The sequence below is a fragment of the Dreissena polymorpha genome, chromosome 1 (genome assembly GCF_020536995.1).
Source record: "Dreissena polymorpha isolate Duluth1 chromosome 1, UMN_Dpol_1.0, whole genome shotgun sequence".
In the NCBI taxonomy this organism is placed as follows: Eukaryota; Metazoa; Mollusca; class Bivalvia; order Myida; family Dreissenidae; genus Dreissena; species Dreissena polymorpha.
The window spans coordinates 146,654,754-146,678,739 of NC_068355.1; the positions used below are offsets into that span (position 1 = coordinate 146,654,754).

The 23,986-nt window shown below is 35.7% G+C and overlaps 2 protein-coding genes and 1 long non-coding RNA gene across 5 annotated transcripts in view; all 3 read right to left on the reverse strand.

The window, feature by feature from the left end:
• The window catches only part of LOC127854654 (14-3-3 protein epsilon-like), a 29,887-nt gene that overhangs the window by 3,697 nt on the left and 2,204 nt on the right, over positions 1–23,986 (reverse strand). The window contains 2 exon segments of the mRNA XM_052389720.1: positions 471–577; positions 4,793–4,992. Coding sequence (XP_052245680.1) covers positions 471–577; positions 4,793–4,992 — 307 coding nt within the window.
• LOC127854807 (uncharacterized) lies at positions 6,816–7,650 on the reverse strand. Its single transcript, XR_008037113.1, has 2 exons — positions 7,272–7,650; positions 6,816–7,126 (listed from the first exon to the last, which is right to left on the reverse strand). It is a non-coding gene; the product is annotated as an uncharacterized LOC127854807 (long non-coding RNA).
• The window catches only part of LOC127854666 (14-3-3 protein epsilon-like), a 159,370-nt gene continuing 143,178 nt past the window's right edge, over positions 7,795–23,986 (reverse strand). Inside the window, exons 2-5 of one of the 3 annotated variants that reach the window (XM_052389735.1) lie at positions 19,938–20,140; positions 19,137–19,240; positions 12,503–12,846; positions 9,179–9,526 (exon numbers count right to left, since the gene is read on the reverse strand). In XM_052389735.1, coding sequence (XP_052245695.1) covers positions 9,468–9,526; positions 12,503–12,846; positions 19,137–19,240; positions 19,938–20,140 — 710 coding nt within the window. In that variant the 3' untranslated portion in view covers positions 9,179–9,467. Of the gene's footprint in view, positions 8,673–9,178; positions 9,527–12,502; positions 12,847–19,136; positions 19,241–19,937; positions 20,141–23,986 lie in introns of those variants that run through there. The other 2 variants (XR_008037092.1, XR_008037093.1) reach the window with 2 other exon arrangements.

The window sequence follows — 23,986 nt, forward strand, 5'->3', positions numbered from 1 at the left end:
ACCCATGCTTTCCATGAGGATCAATGGCGTGATATTGTACATGGGGTCTAATTTGTGCATGCTTTTTTGAACAATTTAACTTAGCAATGCTTTTCGGATTTCAAATTTGATTACTACACATTTGAAAATACTTGCATAGAATAATGTTTTGTGTTATACCAATATATTACATAGGGATATAACACATAATTCAATAAGGTAGGTTAATAGCATGTTTTGATATTGCCAAACTATGCTTATGCATACATATACATGCATGAATGACCTGACAAGTAATAAATTATACTGCGCGCTCGATATTTAGAGGTTGTGATCAATCAACCGTGATATATTGGGAGTAAAATTTGGCTTTAGATATATGTATAGGATCATGTAATTCCATACATATTAAGATATATGGAAAAACTGGTCTACATCTGTATTTAAGTTCAGTAACATATAAATACAACTTTTATTACTTAAAATCTTACATTTTGTAGTAAAAGACTCTAGATTCGCCAGTTGCAGCTTGTGAAATCAAATTTTTATCAAGAATCTCTAAGACATCCCGACAGATCTCTTTCAGCTCCTTCTCAATCTGAAAAACATAATCAGTTAACAATCTTTAATTATTATTAATAAATGAATAATCATTTCCACCAAACATATTCTCTTCGTATTATGTATCAAATTTATCAGATTTTTTTTTTAAGCATTAAGGAGACTGAAAGTACCATTGAGTCAAAATTTAGTTATTTTCTTTGGAAGCAATGTACAATATAAAACTATAGTCAACAGAGTTATTTATTCAAGGCTAGGGTCTACGGGATTACTTACAGTCAGCTTTTAAAGTTTGCGCTAATCGACTTATTTATATGCAGAGGAATAATAAAACAAGAGCTGTCTCCATCGGAAGACATATGCCCCCGAAAAACGCTCTTTTTGAAACCTAAACACAGATTTTGAAACCTAAACGCGGACCCTAAGTTCAAGGTCAAAGGGGTCAAAATGCGTGTGCGTATGATAAGGCCTTGTCCATATACACATGAATACCAAACATGAAGGTTACATCTGAAGCGACATAGAAGTTATGAGCATTTTTCGAAACCTAAATGCAAAAGCGTGACGGAAAGACAGACGGACGGACAGTGTGATCCCTATATGCCTTCCTTCGGGGGCATACAAATGAAATGCTAATGAATTAACTAACGAGGGCAAAAAGCCATAAGTCTCTAACAGCAGACACAAAGAAAATATACTGTTATAAGTTCATAATGTTCACTATATTTCCCAATAAAACTGTGCAATGTTTTTTTAAACTAACCACTGCCCCAACACTTGGAACCCATGCTTGGAACACTTGGAACAATAATCACTATCAACTCAGTCCAGATATAAGCACACCATTCTTTTTAAAATGCTTAACAAGTTTCATGATGGGGTAGTTTACAAACTTGATTTATAGTGTTTACAAGCTTTTATATTAATATGATCTAGTGACCTTGTTTATGACCCCATGAGACCAAAGCTTTAATTTGGCCTAGTTACGTAAAATCTGGCCCCATAGTGTTAACAAGCCTTTTCTTACATTTGACTGACAAACTCCCTTTTCAACCACATGAACCTGTTTCAAACTCTAAAATATAGTTTAGGACAAATGTTCTGACAAAGTTTTATGAAGATTAGGCAATTAATGTATGTGGCCTCTTGATTTTTATTAGCCCTAGTTTTTGACGCATAGTGCCGAAGTTTAAAACTCCACGGATATATCATTGGGACAATGTTATTACAAACTAGATTACAATTTGGCCATAAATGTGGTATCTTAAAAGATTTTTCTTTATATGATCCTAACGACCTATTTTTTGATCCCTTGTTACTCAGTTTTGAACTTTATCAAGATATTAATTGAAAAACCGTTCTGACCCAGTTTTATGAAGATTGGGCAATACATGTGGCCTTCAGTGTTCCTTTTTTCTTTCATAAGTTCTAGTGACCTATTTTTTGATCCCCACATGAGCCAGTTTCCAACCAGGTGAAGATACGTTGAGACAAAGTTGTGAGCAACATTCATTAAGAATGTGCCATAAATGTGGTTTCTGGAGTGTTAACAAGACAAATTTCGCTTCGCATGACAGACGGAACAAAAACTTAACTTCTGTGAACACCAAATTAAGCATTTTTGTCAAACTCATACAAATAATTGAGAATAAACAAGAGGGCCAAGATGGCCCTAGTTCGCTCACCTGAGAGGAGTCAGTTCATTCAATCTTTAAAAAACATCAAACTTGACCTAGATATTGTCCAGACAAACATCCTGGTCAAGTTTCATCGTTATTGAACCAAAACTCTGGCATATGGAGTAATTTTGTTAATGTAAGATTTGACCTGGTGGCCTATATTTTGAGTTTACCCCCCTTACCAAACATCAAACTTTGCTTACAAAAATAAATATTATGACCAAGATTCATAAAATCTGAACCAAATTTGTGACCTCTGGAGTGTTTACAAGGATTTTGTATAATATAATGAAAATTTTGACATTCTAAGGGCAATAATTATGTGATATATATAAAACCAAGTCTTTTCACCAAGTTTCATGATGATTGGGCAAAAAATTTGACTTCTAGAGTGTTCACAAGCTTTTTTTACTATAAAAATATGAGAAAACTGCCCCCCCCCCCCCCCCCCGGCAGCCATGTTATTCAACTGACCAGACAATTTTCAAACTCAGCTCTCATAACAAGGAAACAAATTTTCTGACCAAATTTCATGAAAATTGGGCCAAAAATGTGACTTCTAGAGTGTTCACATGTTTCACTATATATATAGAGAGAAAAATGGCCCGCCCACTGGCGGCCATGTTTTTTCACCGATCTGGACCATATTAAAACTCGTCAGAGATATCAATAAAACCAATGTTTTGACCAAATTTCATGATGATTGGGCAAAAATTGTGACTTCTAGGGTGTTTACAAGGTTTCTCTATAGCCAAATAAGGAAAAAATGCCCCCCCCCCCTCCCCCGGCAGCCATATTATTCAACTGACCGGAACCATTTTCAAACTCAACTCTCATATCAAGGAAACAAATGTTCTGACCAAATTTCATGAAAGTTGGGCCAAAATGTGACTCTAGTGTTCACATGTTTTCACTATATACATAAAGAGAAAAATGCCCCGCCCACTAGCGGCCATGTTTTTTATCACCGACTTGTACCATTTTCGAACTCTTCCGAGATATCAATAAAACCAATGTTTTGACCAACTTTCATGATGATTGGGAAAAAATTGTGACTTCTAGAGTGTTTACAAGGTTTCTCAATAGCCAAATAAGGAAAACTGCCCCCCCCCCCCCCCCTGGCAGCCATGTTATTCAACTGACCGGAACCATTTTCCAACTCAACTGTCATATCAAGAAAACAAATGTTCTGACCATATTTCATGAAAGTTGGGCCAAAAATGTGAATTCTAGAGTGTTCACATGTTTTCACTATATAGTATACATAAAGAGAAAAATGCCACGCCCACTGGCGGCCATGTTTTTTCACCAATCTGGACCATTTTCAAACTCATCCGAGATATCGATAAAACAAATGTTTTGACCAACTTTCATGATGATTGGTCCAAAGTTGTGACTTCTAGAGGGTTTACAAGGTTTCTCTACGGCGAAATAAGGAAAACTGCCCCGCCCACTGGCGGCCATGTTTTTCAATCGGACTGGAACCACTTTTGAACTCAACTAACATATCATTAAGACAAACATTTTGACAAAGTTACATGAAGATTGGGCATGAAATGAGACTTCTACAGTGTTTACAAGTTTTTCTTTTTTTTGACCTAGTTTTTGACCCAGCACGACCCAGTTTCGAACTCGACCGAAATTTCATTGGGACAAAGCTTCTGACCAAGTTTCATGAAGATCGGACAATAAATGTGGCCTCTAGAGTGTTTACAAACAAATGTGGACAGATGGACGACGGACAAAGACCAGTAACAAAAGCTCACCTGAGCAATCAGGTGAGCTAACAAAAACACAAGGTTGAGTCAGAGTATTGACTAAAGTAAGTTTTTGATACAAGGCCAGGGTCAGACAAATTACATGTAAATCAGTTAAGAACTTGCTTAATTCATCTTGACACTATCATTTTACACTCAACTGTTAAGAACAGAAAACACTATAGAAAACCCTTAAAAGAACAGATCGTCTACTGAATGTAATAACTAGGGTAACTGACATTTTGTGAATTGTTCAGGAAAGCATATTTTCAGACATTTTCAAAAATACAGTAAGAGCACTTACGTTATTTTTTTGCTCTCAAAATATTTCAGTGTTGAAAATTATGGTACTGCTCCTTTCTTAATTTTTTATTGTTTTAAAAAAGACATATCAACTTGGAGTTTTGTTTCGTTTTTCAAGTGTTAGTATAACACTTGTCAGAAAATTTGAATACGGAAACATGTTTATTATTTTAATAGAACATTTTTTTGCTTCTCCTGAAAATTTAACAAAATGTGAGTTACGCTACTTTTTGCATTCAGAAAATGACATGTGTTTGTTATGTCAATTTCAAAAATTTGATAAAAACATTATTTTTACCAAAAGGTTGACTTAATATTTTAACAGTTGATGTATGTCACCTTAATAAACACAAAAATTAAAAAAAGTAAAAATGTATAAAAATGTCAGTTACATGACTTATTACATTCAGTAGGCGAGATGTTTATTCCTGAACATAAATCTTAGGACAACCATCATGTACCATTAGTGTAACTTATGTGTTTTAGTATTTCATAATTGATTATGCAACTCACTTCATTCCTATACTTTCTTATAGTCTCAACTTTCTGTAGGTCTTTCTTTTCCTCTTCCTTTGTCTCAATGCTGGTGAGGATTCTCCACGAAGCTCTACGTGCCCCAATTACATTCTTGTATGCCACAGACAGCAAGTTCCTCTCCTCTATCGACAAGTCTGTATCCATCTGAGCTACTTTCTTCATGCTCTCCACCATTTCTGTTGACAAGTAGAACTTGTTATTCTGCTATACAAATCTTTATTAACTATGTAACCCACTGGGTGTGGCCAGTTTTTACCTTAAGTCATGATTTGTAAAATTAATGAAAGTAGAGAGAAAATGTATAAGCCACTAAATGACACATCTGGAAATTTTTGTTTCAGAAATGCATCTATTTGCTTATTAAGTCTTTAGTAACAATAATAATAAAAACAGGCTGCAAATGAAAGTTTGTATGTCAAAAAGTGAAAAACTTACATGGACAAGTTTGAGTCTATGGAGAGACAGTTATCAATTTCAATCAGGTATGATCAGAAGGCTTCAGGTAGACTAAAACTAAAAGCTTTTTACAGAAAAATTCAATGATTCTGAATAAAAGCACTTTTAGGAATCAATATTATCAGTTGCTGATCTTGTACAGTGTGATGAGGGTCAGTACGTCAGTTTTCTCGCCTTAATCAGTTTGTGCAGGATCAGTAAGAAGCAGCATAAATAATTGATCTTACTAAGAACAGTTCAGTTATTTACCTTGCATTTACAAAATGGCAAGACTTGAAAAACAAATATTCTGTGCTGAGTAAAAATAAGAGTTCTGCAGTCAGAGACATATGCCCCCCCCCCCACCACTGGGCTTTAACTAGTTATCCCCAATTTCAATAGGGGTCATCTACTGCCAAAGGCCAATGCGCATGTAAAGTATCAAGCCACTCGGTCAATTCGTTTATGAGTTATTGATCTGAAACAATTTTCACACTTATTGTGACAGTGACCTTGACCTAGTGACCCCAATTTTGATAGGGTCATCTACTGTCCAAGGCCAATGCGCATGAGTAGTACCAAGTCAATCGGTGAATCAGTTGATGAGTTATTGATCTGAAACTATTTCACACTAAGTGTGTAACAGTGAGCTTGACACCCTAATTTCAATAGGGGTCATCTACTGTCCTATGCCAATGCACATGGGAAGTATCAAGCCAAGCGGTGAATCAGTTGACGAGTTACTAATCAGAAACGATAAAACTCTTACTGTGCAACAGTGACCTTGACCTTTGACCTAGTAACCCCAATTTCATTAGAAGTAATCTCCTGTACAAGGCCAATGCACATGTGAAGTATTAAGCCAATCTGTCAATTTGTTGACAAGTTATTGATCGAAAAATATTTTCACACTTCGTGTGATAGTGACCTTGACCTAGTGACCCCAATTTCAATAGGGGTTATCTACTGTCCAAGGCCAATGCACATGTGAAGTATCAAGCCAATCGGTCAATTCGTCGAGTTATTGATTGGAAACGCTTTTCACACTTTGTGTGTTAGTTACCTTTACCTTTTAACCTAGTGACTCCAATTACAATAGGGGACATCTACTGTCCATGGCCAATGCACATGTGAAGTATCAAGCCAATTGGTAAATTTGTTGACGAGTTATTGATCGGAAACGAACTGGTCTAACGATGGACAGACAGACCGACAGACATCAAGCAAAACAATATACCCTTTTTTCTTCGAAGAGGGGCATAATAGTATCTGAAAACATTTGTTTTAACAGCAATTTGCGTATCAATATACAATTATTATTGAATATTGATATATTGCAGTTTTATAACGCATTTTTTGTTTAAATATTTTTCTTTAGAATACTGCAAGTGTGTTGTGATTTGTTAGTGTTCATTGTTTAGTGTTGTGTTGTTTGTTTTCCATTTCATTTTTTATTTATTTTCCATTTCATTTTTTCAATTATCATTATGTCAACAAGGGCTGTTTGTAAAACATGCATGCCCCCCATATGGGCTCTCAGTTGTAGTGACAGCCATTTTGTAAATATGTTTTTTGTCACTGTGACCTTGACCTTTGACCTAGTGACCTGAAAATCAATAGGGGTCATCTGCGAGTCATGATCAATGTACCTATCAAGTTTCATGATCCTAGGCATAAGCGTTCTTGAGTTATCATCCGGAAACCATTTTACTATTTCGGGTCACCGTGACATTGACCTTTGACCTAGTGACCTCAAAATCAATAGGGGTCATCTGCCAGTCATGATCAATGTACCAATCAAGTTTCGTGATCCTAGGCATAAGCGTTCTTGAGTTATCATCCGGAAACCATTTTACTATTTCGGGTCACCGTGACCTTGACCTTTGACCTAGTGACCTAAAAATCAATAGGGGTCATCTGCTAGTCATGATAAATCTACCTATCAAGTTTCATGATCCTAGGCATAAGCGTTCTTGAATTATCATCCGGAAACCATTTTACTATTTCGGGTCACCGTGACCTTGACCTTTGACCTAGTGACCTGAAAATCAATATGGGTCATCTGCTAGTCATGATCAATCTACCTATCAAGTTTCATGATCCTAGGCATAAGCGTTCTTGAATTATCATCTGGAAACCATTTTACTATTTCGGGTCACAGTGACCTTGACCTTTGACCTAGTGACCTCAAAATCAATAGGGGTCATCTGAGAGTCATGATCAATGTACCTATGAAGTTTCATGATCCTAGGCCTAAGCGTTCTTGAGTTATCGCCTGACAACCACCTGGTGGACGGACCGACAGACGGACCGACCGACATGAGCAAAGCAATATACCCCCTCTTCTTCGAAGGGGGGCATAATAAATTTAAGTCGCTGACATGATGTTTAGGTCCTATGAATCCTAGTCCGGTCCTGCAAGTACCGAATGTCCTGTGAACTTAAAAATACTTTTGGGACTGTTGCTTGTGGACAATGCACAGCTCACATCTTACTATCTTGAATCTCAGAACACAAGTTTGGAGAAAACAACAAAGACTCTATGTTGTTAATCTTGTATTAATATATGAATACTATTAAATATTGCCAATGTAAATCTACACAATACAGGTACTGAGATTCTGTCTTAAATAGTAATTATATTTGATGTTGACCACAAGCCACACTGCAGAAAACTCCAATATTAGAATGTATAAAAATATACAGCCCAGTATTTCAGTGCATTTAGGTTTATTGAACGCCTCTTTGTTTCAGCATTGTTCAACAAAAGACTTTGAAGAAAAACCTAACATCATTATTTCAAAACTATTAAAACGATTCATTTTTACCAAGAAGAAAGCCCTGATGATAGCCTTTAAACACAAACCTGAGTTGGTGATACATTTTAGTCATAATCTGACCCAGTGACTTTGTTTTTGTAAACATTACCTTGAGTCACACTCTGCCAAGCAGTTATTTTTTTAATTTGAAATGAGACCCAGGCTCTTTTCGATTGGGAAAAAATGCACCATTTTCACCGTCTGGAAATTTTGTTGTTTTTTTAGCTTGAGAACACTACAAATTAGTGCCTTACAAATTATAAATCGCATTTTACATTTCAAATCACTGAGATGGTTTTACATCATATTTGACAAGGAATAAAGCCATAAAAAGCTTTTGACAAGTAAGCCAGATATGAGGTCTCCCCTGCTAGTGAAAACATGTTTGTTTTTTTCAATATTTGACCTAGTGGCATGATTCTGCACGCACAGGACCCAGATTTGAACTTGGGTCTATAAATAGTTAAGATGATCACTCTGAGCAAGAGCCCGGTTTTTCCGTCCAGCACTTTTTAGTTACATCCCAAAACAAGAGCTGTCACCATAGGATGACTTATGCCCCCTATAAACGCTTGATAGAAGTTATTAGCTTTTTTATAAACCTAAACGCAGATTTCGAAACCTAAATGCGGACCCTAAGTTCAAGGTCAAAGGGGTAAAATTTTGTGTGCGTATGGAAAGGCCTTGTCCATATACACATGCATACCAAATATGAAGGTTATATCTCAAGGGACATAGAAGTTATGAGCATTTTTCGAAACCTAAACGCAAAGTGTGACGGAAAGACGGACAGACAGACGGTCCGATCACTATATGCCCCCTTTTCTTCGAAAAGGGGCATAAAAAGTGGCCTATAGTGCTATAACAGGCAAAACTTGGACAACACATGACCCTAGATAAATGGTGACCAAAAAAGTTTAGTATGTGCACTTCCTGCTTAAATATGCTAAAAAATACGTCCCCAAAAATATTAAATGTTAGTAATATTATCAGCTGTTTCCTTTTACTAAATATAACCATGTTTATTTAAGTGTCTGCCAGTTTACAATTTTACATGAATGCAATTACAAATACAATATTTAACAAATAAATACATTGTTCCACAATACAAGACTGGCACATATTTAATACTATTAATTAGATCACTGCTAACAAGAATAATGACGTTTCTGCTAACTTTGTGATTCTTGTTATACAAACCTTAACCCTTCAAATGTGGAACAAACTAAGAATGAAAACACAAGTTACATGCCCAAGGACCAAACACTTTGGTATTTGGAATGTTAGCTTAACTGCCACTAGTTGTTTGAAAATTAAAAATATTATTTGTATATGCAACAACACTGCCAGAATCTGTGTTCACTAGTCCCTGACACTGCACAGCAACACTACATCCTTTATGACTGATCTTCTGCTTCTATGTCTTCTACTTGTTCTTTAGGTTGTTCTGCATCACCTGCAAAATAATTACAGCAAATCTCTTAACTGTTTATAAAGATACCAGTTCTTATGTCTAAAGAAAATTATAACACAATTTGAACATCAGAATACACTAGCATTCATTGATTTGTTGTGATTTAATAGTAAATGATTGACGATGCCCATTCAGACATTTTGATATTCTGTACAATAAATCAAAATACTGCAATTATGTGTGAACTGTTTTTTAATATATAAAAAAAAAACACCTGAAAATGGTTTTCATGGTGTAATATACTCGCTCATGTTAAGGGTACCGTTTCTTCCAACAAATTTCCCCTAAAGGCTATATTTAGTGGAACCTTATAGCAAACAGCTGCATTATGATAACAGTTTTCGTTAAATTCATCGAAAGACAGCAAGCAACAAGAATTTCCAGTAAATAACCTTGATTTTGAACCAGCATTAAATCAAATGACTCACACCCTCTGCATCTCCTAATTACGTCAAAATTGCAGCCCTATTTGATGAAAACCCTTCAATGGGTAAAGAAATGAAGAGAACAATTAATTATCACCTTAAACTTGAGAAGACTTGGCTGAATTATGCCTTCTGAGCATATCCTCAATAATCTTGACATAGTAGCATAATTTTATGAAAATCATTTAGTAAGTTATGGAGATAATGACAGGACAAGAATATCGGGCTTAAAACTTTTTACCTTTAAGTACATTTAAGCTCTGAAGTAATTTAGTTATTAAATTTCCAGCCTTGGACCTTGAACCTTCAGGCTATAAGCCTAGCTCAAGCCTTCTGCACATCGTCTATATGACCTTAACATTTGCGGAAAAGTTCATGACACTTTGTTTAAGGGTAAAGGAGTGATCAGTGTTAAGGACAGACTAAGGGCATTCCTATAAACACCCTATTGTGATGAGGCTGGGGATTAAGGACAGACTAAGGGCATTCCTATAAACACCCTATTGTGATGAGGCTGGGGAAGGACAGACTAAGGGCATTCCTATAAACACCCTATTGTGATGAGGCTGGGGATGGACAGACTAAGGGCATTCCTATAAACACCCTATTGCGATGAGGCTGGGGATTAAAATATCTAGAAACCATATTAAAGACTGACTAAAATGCTGCCCATGAGTGCACAAGTTTAGGTTGAAGAATATAACCAACCACCTGATGAACATGCGTAATATTCATTATATTGTAGGAATATTTTAATTAGAAACAAACATTGCGTTGCACTCTGTGAAAGACAAATTCTTATTTAGCTAAAGATGGACTGGTGTGTGTTTCTTTGCAATGCAGCAAGTTCTTTTTAGTAATTTTGCCATAAACCAATTAATAACAATACATGCAGTGCTTTCCACAGGCAATTATACGGTCCCTCAGCGGGGCGCTTGAATTTCGAAATCAGAGTCCAGGCCTTTTTCTGCCTATCTCACGGGTCCGATAGGGGGACCCATTCCCAATGCCAAATATGTGTGCTTTTCCCAATTAAAAAAAATATATATCCCAATTTCCGACCGAAATAATCAAAGCAGAAAAATGCGTTTCCCGGTAGGTACTGTGTTTTAAATAATCGGCGTCGTGTTTTAGCACACCAATGGGAATTCCGCGTAGAACGTCATCGTATAGTGTTCCATAATGCAATTTTGCGATCTTTACACTTCAGACAAAAAGGTGCCGCTTGTGTCTATGCATTTCTGAAGGCACATTTACGGTCATTTTCGGTCAGCCTTTAAATTCTGAAGTGCTGGATTATTCAGAATTATCAGGTTGTATACAACAAGTGATAACCATGTGTACTCATTAATTATTGTAAATTGGTTGAGAATCGATATAGATGATCTGTGGTAAAAAAATGTGGACTAGTTTCACTTTCAACGTTACTGCGGATCGAAAGAATAAATTTTGGTAAAACAATACGGAAATCAGACCCAGTGTAAAAAAATGTCGCATAATTCGAAGTACTATAAAAGTAAAATACCATAAATTGACTCGAAAGGCACACAAAAACTGAATGTTTTGTGGGGAAAATTTACCTCCAGTCAGTCTACGGTTAACCCAGAATCTTATTCTTCTTGAATGCTCTGAGCTTTTATGGGTACATACGTACAGAAGGGGTTTCTGTGCAAGCAAGTGATGAACATTTGCCACTGCCAGATTCAGAGTCACTACCCTTTGTAGCTTCTTAACATTTCAATACTGTACATTTATGATGTTCAGCTTTACTTTTGTTTCAAAAATGATTGCATTCAGATATTTGGCAACTTGAGTTTTGAATAAAAATATGTTGAATGCGGGTCCTTTGACTATGAATATTCATAAAAAATCCTTAATGACAGATCTAGCTATGTATTTTATGTGAACTTCAAGCATAACAAAGTCTGTTGTTGTTTTTTATAATACACATACTTATGTTAGCTGTTTTTCTTTGAGTTATAACGCACAACAGAACATCAATTGACACGTTAAATTATTTTTAAAAATCAACTTTGGGAGGGAAAACCCCTCCTGAACCACCCCTATCAGCCCCGGGGCGCCTGACAAAAATCCTGTGGAAAGCGCTGACATGTATGTGTGAAATTGTTTGATTGTAAGTTTGCTGTCAAGATGTCTTTCTATTTTAAGACTTTGTGGCAATCTTAAGCAATTTAGAACCAGGTGTATGTTTGGTGGAGGGCCTACGAAGGAATATTTTGTTCACAATATTTTCATATAGGCCAAGATTTCAAAAAACAGTACAGGAACAAAAATTATTTGTTTCTTTGGGGAAAGGGCAAGGCTTTCCATTTTTAAGAGCAAAAAATTCCAAAATTTAACTGCAAAAGAGGAAGAAATTTCAAAGGAAACGAAGCTCTGAATATTAAATTTGTGAACGACTAATTAGATTTTCGCTTATCAATACGCAGTTTTCCATAAGAATGAACTACTTAAAAGGGTAAGCAAAGTTGTTGCTTTTTCAGTCACTGGTAAATACAAAATATGTTCTTACCATCTTGTGCCATGTCAGATGTCCAGAGTGTCAGGTTGTCCCTCAAGAGCTGCATGATAAGTGTTGAATCCTTGTAATTGTCTTCATTTAGGTTGTCTAACTCTGCAATGGCATCATCAAATGCAGATTTTGCGAGTCTACATGCCCGGTCAGGTGAGTTTAGGATCTCATAGTAGAAAACAGAGAAGTTGAGGGCCAGACCCAATCTGATGGGATGGGTGGGTGCAAGGTCGCTCATAGCAACGTCACTGGCAGCTTTGTATGCAACCAGGGCATTTTCTGCAAACTTCTTTCGTTCATCTCCAATATAAAACTCGGCCAAGTATCTGTAGTAATCGCCCTTCCTGAATCAAACAGAGAAACAGGTTAAAACTTAAATGCTGGGAGTTTATCTTAAATTGAATAAATTAAGTTAATTTAAACAAACTATTAAATGTATTTCATTAACTTATCCGATCTGAATATTAAAATCATTCAATAAATTGTAACTGTCTTCACGCTTACCCACTAGTCCAAAGCATGGGGAAGTTAAAATAAAACCCAGGCAAGTATTTATTTAAATTTGTTTACTACTGTAGTACTACTGTAGGGCATGAAGTATCTTTTAAATATCACTGAATAGCAAGATAATTTAGACAAGCTCTCATGTCAAATGAGTACATGAAGGCTGTTGTTAATTGCTGTACAAGCAGTCTGCAAAACTCACTTTTTTGTCTTCATTGCCAAACTGTCATAGCCAGAGGAAACTTTTCATAGCCAGAAAAAAAATGAATTAATTTACAATGACATTATCATGAAAGGACGAACACAGTCGTTATATAAAGATTGCATTTGGTGGGTAACGGCAAGATTGTAAACAAATCAGTATTCCAGGTTTCAAACTTTTATTCTGTAATAGCTTTCAGTTTCAGTTTATATATTATTGGCTTTAGCAGTACAATAAAAGTGTAATTCTCGGCAGCAAGTAGTTACCAGTAAAAATACAAAACCGGTGCTCAGGGGTATCGATCTTAATAATATGAATGAAAAACACCAGGGCTCATGAGTTGAAGTGTTTTGATTTAACTGATCACTATATTTTGAAAAATATTTTTTATTTGTATGCAGTTACTTACATAATACACTAAGTGGGATATAAAATTAAGTCGTCGATGTATGGATACATTGGCAATATACACGGGTGAGTTAGTTTACGTGAGTATGGTTATGAATTCAAAATAAATTACACATTGGGCCATCCTTAAAAAATTGTTTGTTTGGCATAACCCGACCCAGGTAAATATGGGTGGGTCGGTAGGTAGGGATTTTATTTTTTTGTAGTTTTTTTTTCTGACATTGAACTCGGACATATACCAAACTGAAAGATAATTATCAAATAAAGCTCCAAGTCTTCTGCCTCATGAAAGGAAATTGGTAAAGATTTTTCTGTACCGTCCGTATCACCGCACATGTATTCGTAAGTCTATTTTTTCTATAAAGAGCTTCTTTTTATTTACTTATTTTTTATACGACTTTTGCCATCGGCCGTTATATTGTAGGCAGACGACAATATCAACTGTGTATTCCATTATCTGCGCATGAATGACCCAATATTACTCGATAGCGAACTCAATGTTGATTGGCCCGCTCCAATATGCGCTTCAAATTGTTCATGGAAACAAAGAGAAAAATAGTTTTAGAAAAACACTCCGGATAAAAAAGGCAGATATTTTCAATGAAATTTAACGAGATTTAAGCATATTCGCAAATTATATTTTTCTAGAGCCAAATTCGCTATACTTTCGCAAATGGCGAATGACAGCGCATGCCCTGTAGTAGTGAGCATTTATACTAATAATAACACGTTCGCAATGCTCGCGCTGTCGTTCGCCATTTGAGTCATTTGCAAAACTATTGAAAATTTGGCTCAAGAAAAATCTAAATTGCTAAAATCTAGTAAAATTTTGTTGAAAACATCTGCCCTTTTAAATCCGGACTGGTTTTCTATATTTGTCTCTTTGTTTCAATGAAAGTGTTTGCAATTCGAACAGTTAACGAAACGCGGTCTGTACCCGATTAGACATTGCTTGACCTTATTGTTAATGAAGTGCACATGGTAGCTGGCCAATCAGCATTGAGCTCGCTTACACATGACATGACGTTGTCGAATGAAACGTGAGAACGGGTGGAGCTATCGGATAATATTGGGTCATTCATGCGCAGATGTTGTATAATTTGAATACACATTTAATATTGCTGTCTGCCTCCAAAATAGCTACCGGTCGGAAAGTCGTATAAAGAGATAAGCAAATGAAACAAAAACGTGACAATACCCGTCAATTAATATTTCTAAGCTGACCACTTTTTATCTTTCTACGGAATATTTACCAATCTGAATTAAAGAGTGATAATTAATTAATTAGTTATATGGCGATAATATTTCACATCTCGCCAATTGTCGAATAGAATTGAACGGTGATAATAATTAATTTGTTTTTAATACTCCCAAACTATCCTTATTGACAGCAGCGTAATTTAATTAAAGGGATACGAGAAAAACAAGAGCGGTTTAATTGTATTTAAAGTCTAATTAATTGCATATGCATATGTCAAATAAATAGGCTACTCAAATAAATACCGGTACGCGTTTTGTGCATTGCTATTCTAGATATCCTTGAAAGAGCATTCAATTAAATGACGCAAATAACCGGAGAGGATAAAAAGCGGAAAGGACAAATTTAGCGGAAAGAAGTTTCGGCGAGGAAAAAAAAATTTTTTTGGAAAGTAACAAAAAAATCAGTCGGGCCGATTTTAGTGGGTCGGTCGGGTTATGCCAAACAAAAGAATTTTTAAGGATGGCCTTGACTGGGGAAGAATTTTTTTAAGAGTTTGAAACACGAAACAAGTTAACAGTATAACACCCTAGAGTAAATCGTATGCATATTTACTGTTGAGAATGTGCTGCTCGTGTTAACTTTTTGTGCTTCCATACATGTCCATAACGACGTCATTTCATCGCTTAGGTAAACTACTGCATATGTATATACACTGCGCGCGTTCTCATTGGTTACTTTCGATGTTAATGTACTGCTTAACTCCCCCTGCAAGGCGGTGTACTAAAGCGCTTCCAGAACAGAAAACTATCAAAACTGTCGGCAAAATGACACTCGCTTTCATCTTTTTATCTAAGCCTTAATTGTTTAGAGTGAATGCCCATGTATGCTAGTTGACCGGATAAGCTTTTACATCCGTCGATCATGATAATAAACAGATATTTTAAAAGCATCATCGGCGGCTTTATGACGTGTAAATATTGAAGTGCTTCACTGTTAGGGTTATTTAAAAATTAAAGCTATTAATAACACACATTCAACCGTTTTACTTAATTTAAAAACAAAAATTCGCACTATTACACTGTAACTCCAATATAAAGCGCTCCGTTATAACGCTGAATCCAATATAACGCGGAGGGTGCTTGGATCCCATTTTTTCTCCAACCTTCCATTTGATTTCTGATTCAAATCCGTATTATGCAACTTCATGTATTTTCAGACAATTCAAAGATGGCGGCAATCACAGTCATGTTGATTGCTTTATTCAACCGTTCGTTGAACCGATTATAATCGCCTCGAGGTTAAACAACATCGACAGCTAATTCAGTGCCTCCCCCAGGATTTTTTTCAGGCGCCCCGGGGCCGATCGGGGATGGGTTCCGGAGGGGTGTCCCCTCCATACGTTGATTTTTTTTTTAATTTTACGTGTCAATTCACGTTCTGTGGTGCGTTATAACTCAAAGAAAAACAGCGTCAAAAGACGTCATTTGGTGCGCTATGACTCTTCAAAAAATTCCCCCAGTCATTTAAAAATATATATATTTTTTATTGTTTAATTGTTTTAAAACTTTTCCGCACAGATAGTAAAATCCCGACTCGAACGATTCGCCAATACATCCGTTTCAACCCGACTCTATTACTGTATACTTACTATTTTTCAAGTTTCTATTTATTATCCAATAATCCCGTCTATTCCGTTTTTATCAATCTCTTTCTGGTAAATATTTACGATAAAAGCTTTCAGTTATTTCTTTAACACAAACCTTGCCATTTTTTAAGTGACTATTTATAGATTTGATGAAATATTGCGTCTGAATATGCGTCAATCCCCTGACCTGTTGTGTGCTTGTTAAAACGCTCAATACACGCCATTTGTATGCAATAGACGCGACGTTGTACATGCTGCATAATTTGCGCGCTCTTTTTAATTGAGAAAAAGATTCGACACAAAATAAAATTTGCACTGCTAATTTGAAGCAAAAATATTTAATGTTGCGGTAACATTTACATTCCGAAGTGTGTTTCGGATTAAAACGCGTTAACATCGACTTACGGGAATGGGTTTCGGATTACAAATGTAATTATTCCCATTTGAGATTTCAACAAATATTAACCGTTGCGTTATAAATTCAACGATAATTTGTTTAAACACTTTACGAGTCGAATAAATGTTTTGACGGAATTATGCATGAAATTCACTTTGTCCACGAGGATCACGGCCGGTTGCCATCATCAGTCTTCTAACTATCGATTATCGGACGAAACATTTACAAGTGTGCGTAATTTATTCAACGAAAATTTGTTAAAGCGCATTACGTGTCGAATAAATGTCAGAAAAACGAGGTTAATCAGTTCTATAAATGGACATGTTGAAATATACATGTACTGGAATTAAATAAATTGTTATCACATAATTGTAACCGGGAGTCATTTGCACAACTTACTCGCTATAATAATTAATTGTTTACCACTTGCAATTAATTTCTCGTATTAATTATGAGTCATAGGTAACACTTGTTTACAGTAAAAAGGTGTGATGATGATGCCCGAAACCGTCTTTAATGTTCTGTACTGTACTAATTACCGGTTTATATTACTCAAATGGTACAACTTCTTACTAATCAAGCTGCGATAAACTCTTACTTCATGCCCGACGTCAATCAAAAATAATGGTCGATAGTTAACCCCGCCCTCATAAGCATTCGCGTAACCGATTGGACGATGAACTTCACAGTTTGACAACTGGAAAGTTACCAGATACATCCTTGTCAGCATTTAAATGACCGTGTAATGTGGCTAGAATAATCGATACGCGCGTCATGCTGTTCTCTTATCAGTGGATTATCCATTACCCCATGTGGTGTTTATGGCGATTACTTGTGAAAGTAGGTACCAAGTGCTCTTTTAAAACAGGGAATATTGATACACTGATAGGGAAACCTTGATTTTTTTGGACAATCTCCACTTTATTTTACTGAAGAGTACACTGATCGGAAAATTTCAAGCGCCCCGGGGACTCTGATTTCGAAATTCAAGCGCCCCCGGCAAGGGGCGCTTAAATGGCCTGGGGAAGACCCTGCTAATTGGTGTTAATCTGTTGTGTAATGTCAATAAAGGTGTGAAAAACTCGCGTGTCAGTGTTTATTACATGTATTCCTCATCAGAGCGGTTCAGTGCGATAATTTCCATAAGTTAAGTGCAAGCGGGATAGTTATACAATTCAAGTAATTCAAAACGATTGAAACATTCTTACTTTGATATGGTTGCAGTTTGACTATATTAAATGAGCGGCTGTGAAATATACTGCCTACTGTATAAAACAACTTTTTCTGTCATTTCATTATCATTCTAGTATTATGTCATTTAATCTTTCAGTTCGTGTATAAGAAATTAAATAATGCAGACGATTTATTTACATGCGAACGCAGTGTACCGGCAATTGTTAACAGAGTTTCACTTTCATTTTCGCGCGGTATCAGAAAGTCCCCGGGAAACACGTTTTTTGCATGCGTATGACGCAATAAAACAATTTTTTGTACATGAGTTGTATTGCATTCAATCTAAATTTAAAGTCGCTCATCCAAAAAAGCTCTGCCCCATAATGCAATGCATTTCTGAAAATGACATATATGCGTACGGTTGTGTTTACGAATTTCTTAAACATATATCGTCATTAATGTTCAAGATTATTATTTTTTAAGTGATGTTGCAATTTTATTGGATTATCGGATAAATGTGCACATAAGAAAAGCGGTATGTATACTGTTATCGATACGATTCGGTTTATATGCATGTATTAGCGTCAACACAGCATGGCAATATACATGACCTATATTATAGGCTATTCTATACCTGTTTTTTTTATAGCGCCCTGCAGTAAATGAGCTCAAAACCTATAACGCGGATCCGTTAAAACGCTGTTTCGCGGCTTGGACCCCATTGACCGCGCTATATTGGAGTTACAGTGTATTTCATTTATCGGCGTAGAATTCACGTTCAGTTTACCAAAAGTATTACAACATTTTTAATACGCGAGCCAGACTTCAAACTCCCTTTAACAGCTAAGGGAGATCACCAATGATAGAAAACTAAGGGAAGTAACCAAGCGGTGTCACTGTAATAATTTACACCTGAAATGGGTAAATTGATTATTTATTTGTTTATTTTCTCTGATTTTTTTTTCATCGCAATTCAGGCGATCTATATTCAATTTTTCTATCGCCAGAGCCGAGAATTCACCGCATTGGCGATCAGGCAATAGGGGAATTTTGCAGACTGGTACAAGAATAAAGACAGCATAGAGACAAGTTGTCCCTACTCACATTTTACAGAAGAACACTTTGGACTCTCCAGTGGAAGAACCAATAAGGTGCTTGTCAAGCAAATCAAGGACATCGTGGCATGTATCATTCAATTCCTTTTCAATCTGAAATCATTTAAATTATTTCATTATAGGTTTTTTAGTCCTTAGGTCTTAACATAATAATTTCAATGTTGATCAACTATCATAACAGACATTTAAATGTTCATCTTCTATCATAACATAAAATTAGACATTTCAAAGTTCATCAACTTTCCCAACATAAAGTGAAATGGTATTATACTTTACTAACATTTGATCTTAATTTAGAAAGAACAAGAGATGTGTTTGTCAGAAACACAATGCCCCCTTCTGCGCCGCTTTGATTTTTTTTAACCTTTGACTTTGAAGGATGACATTGACCTTTCACCAATCAAAATGTGCAGCTCCATGAGATACACATGCATGCCAAATATCAAGTTGCTATATTCAATATTGCAAAAGTTATGGTCAATGTTAAAGTTTTTGGACGGACGAACGGACAGACAGACAGGTCAAATGCTGTATGCCACCCTACCTGGGGCATGAAAATCAAACCAAGGGTAGCAAAATGGATGCTTGTATATGAAGTAAACTGGTCATTTCAATTCAAAATACCAGACTAAAACAGTTTAATTTAATCTATGTGTACAGTGTACAGATTAATTAAATAGCATGTTTAATTGTGTACAGTGAGACAATGCCAGCCAGTGTGCAATAACTCATGTCATAAAAAATTTAAATATACAGTCAACTAACATAAATGTGAGCAAATGGTTCATACCTGACGTCTGTACTTCACGATCATGTCCAGCTCATTGCTTGCAGCACCCTTCTCCTGCACTCTCTGTTCAGAGGCACTCAATATCCGCCAAGACGCCCTACGAGCTCCTATCACGTTCTTGTATGCCACTGACAACAGGTTTCTCTCTTCCACTGACAAATCATTACCCATCTGAGCAACTTTTGTCATAGCCTTCACCATGTCTAGAAAGGGATATATTACAAGATAAAATTCAAATGTCAGTACAACATTTAGTAACTCAAATCGAAACAAATCCATTCTTCACTTTATTTATATTAACATTACATCAAAAGTTATGTTCCAATATTTTTTATATTTCTAGGTATATAATACACATTAGAACTTCAATAACTAAGTTTTAATTATGTCTTGAAATTTATTTATATTCCAATAACAGAGTAAGTGGTAGTAAAATACAGGGCTTTTTTTCCTTCTTTATGAGTGGCCGTGGAAGGACATTTCACAATTTTGAAAAGGACAATTCACAAACTCACATGGCCGTGAATTTTTATAAAATGGGCCGTTTTTCACAATTTTAATAATTTCACGACTCAGTTTTTCACAATTTTAAGAAGTTCGCGACTCAATTTTTCACAATTTTGAAAAGTTTGCGAATTAATTTGTCACAATTTTGAAAAGATTGCAACTCATTTTTTCACAATTTTGAAAAGTTCGCGACTCATTTTTTCACAAAATAAGGGGGCCAGGGCCGCTTCACAAAGTCAGGAAAAAAAGCCCTGAAATAAGTTCTATTACACCAGACTTTGGTTAAGTGATTGATGTATATATGTAAGTCACTGTACTTACCAAATCTCATCCAGAAAGATTTGTGGAGACGCATGTCACAAGATCAAATCACCCGAAACTTCTGTACATTTTCAAATTTTTAAAAAAATACTTGTTTTATTAAACATGAAAGGATGATGCAAGTTATCAATTTTACTACTTTTCCTATTAAGAAATACATTTTGACATTATCATCACAATGTGACAAGTAATGATGAGCGTACCACAAATCTTCCCAAGATGATCTTTAGTACTACAAAATCAAAGTGCAACATGGTTAGAAAAGTGAAATAAAAATTGCATCATCCTTTCAAAACAAAAAAATCAATGCTAAATTGAAATAAGAAGCCAGTTTATGATGTACACACCTTTGCGTGTAAATGAATATTTAAGACAATTTTAAAGAATACATGCTAATTCAGTGAAACAATACCCCCCCCCCCCGCCAAAATTTATTTTGTTTATGGATGGGTACAAATCCCTTTATATACATTATAATCCTTAAAGGAAACAATTAAGTGTAGGTTCATTGATTTAATGCATTTCAATTCTCATCATAGATATCAATACAACCATGAAATTTAATGATGAAATCGTGTATCTGAGATATAGCCCTGAAAATTTACCACACACAAAGACAACAAAGGTTAACAACTCAGTACTCTTGTTTAAGAAAGTTCAGGGTTAAGCTTCCATTGCATTGCTTTTTTCCTCATTGATATCAATACACTTTTTAGTTTTATTTTAAAATCTTGCATGGTTATCTGAGATATACATGTAGCCCAGAAAATGTAAAGCATATAAAAACAAGAGATGTGTTTGACAGAAACACAATGTCCCTTACTGCACTACTTTGATTTATTTGTTTTTGATTATATCCCTATAAAAAATATTACTTCCCTTTAAAAAAGATCTGTACCTGTCAAATGATAAATAGAAATTATCTCCCTTTAAAGCTCGTTCCTTCCCTTGGATTTGGTGTTTTTTTACCTTGAAGGATGACCTTGACCTTTCACCACTTAAAATGATCAGCTCCATGAGATACACATGCATGCCAAATATCAAGTAGCTATCTTCAATATTGCAAAAGTTATGGCCAATGTTTAAGTTTTCGGACGGATGGACAGACAGTTCAAATGCTATATGCCACCCTACCGGGGGCATAAAAACAAAGGGCAGCCGCAATAACTCAAATTTATGAAAGTGTAGTGTTATGGCTATCCTCATTTATATCTATACACCTGTCAGGGTTTTTTTTGGCCCGAAATTCGGCTATGTTCCCAATCCCCAAAAGTATACTTTTTTCCCAAAATGTGGCAAAAAATTCCCAATTTCCAATTTTTTTTTTTTTTAAGTGTCTAATGCGTATTTAACTCAATTTTAATTCAATTACATCTAACCAAGTATTATATGATTTTGTTCTTTTAATTTGAATGATTATCAAGAGTAATATGAAATTTAGTATTTCCTAATCAGTGGACTTTTCGTGTGGAAAAAAAAGGCTAATTAATTCATTTTGCAAATTTCATGAAAATGCCGATAAAATTCCCAATTCCAAAGCCATGGGCTATCTTCCCAAAAAGTGGGAAAAAACCCTGCCTGTGACCAATGAATTTTAATGTTTGTGTCTTAAGCAGTTTCTAAGATATTGTCAAGAAAAGGTTGTGACAGAAATAGACAACACCAATTATATATCCCTCTGCCCTTCAGTCAAGTAAAAAAATCTATTTCCACATGAAATAGTTTTTTTTCTCAATTAAGTCCCCATTCCCCATGGAAAAATAAAAAATTCCGGACAGGACCTAAAAATTCTCAATTGAAAGTTTCACAATTTTTTTTTTAGATCTCAATATTTAGTTCCAATCCAGCTCTATACACTGTAACTCCAATATAGTGCGGTCCGTTATAACGCTGTGTCCAATATAACGCGGGGGGTCCTTGGATCCCGTTTTTTCTCCAACCTTCCATACTGATTCAAATCCATGTTATGCAACTTCATGTATCTTCATGAATTCAAAGAAGCCGGCAATCACAGCTTGATTGCTTTATCCGTCCGTTTAACTGATTTTAATCGATTAGAGGTTAAACGACACTCGACAGCTAATTGGTGTTAATCTGTTGTGTAATGTCAATAAAGGTGTGAAAACTCGCGAGCCGGTGTTTATTACATGTATTCCCTATAGGAGCAGTTCGGTGCGCTAATTTCAATAAGGGAAGTGCAAGCGGAATAATTATCAAATTAAAGTTATTTAAAACGATTACCTGTTTATGTTTTGTATTTATCGTGCAGGGTTTTTTTTACTAAGAAAGTGACGCCGATAGTCGGCGTCTTCCCCTACCAGAATTTTTCCCCTCAAAATACAATTTCCCCACCAAAAATATCATTTTTCACCAAAATATAATATTTTCTCTCAAAGAAATGTTTATTTTTCCTTTGGGCATTCGACAATTAACAAATTTGCACCATGTACAACGATCTCGCTCTCTCTCACCAGGCGAACACAAAAAAATTGGGAATCCCAGTTATTCTAAATATAGCTCTTAAATTACGTCATGTAAACTGGGCAACTAATCGTAATAATCATGTGACTACTTTACTGGATACCTGTCTTGCGCGGGAAGGGTGTTTCGTCAATTAATAACCGGAAACCAGTCGAATTTTTATCCGGGCTATGTGCAAGCCAAGATATAAACGTGAAAACAGAAAAAATGACTCACAATTGGCGGTCTTACACAAACAAAATAAAACATCGGACTCGCAAGATACTGAACGCATCGAGGCATTTTTTAAGAAAGAATCATCGAAAACCGTTATAACCCAGCAGGATTCTGGGGTAATAAACATCGAACATTGTGAAAGTGAAAGTATACAATCGGCAGCTGCTGCTCCTTTTCCTTCCAATACTGTAGCAGATCAAGATCGTCAACCCATTCATAATCAAATTGAAATCAGAAAATTGACATCGGTCCCCAGCCCCAGTACAGAAATATAGTTGAAAACATTTCCCATTATTAGATCTACACCTGCAACTTTATTAAGGACTTTGACTTTAATTCGTGTTAAATGTGTTTAAGAACAAAAAGGACAGAGACAAGCCTCTTTTGATAAGTAATAGACATTGGAATGAACAGTTTTTTTTTATTTTTTCCCCAATATGTCTCTTTCGCACTCTTTTTTTCCCCTTTCACCCAGCGTCCAGCGTCTTCCCCTTTCTCTAAAAAAAAACCCTGTCGTGTATTGT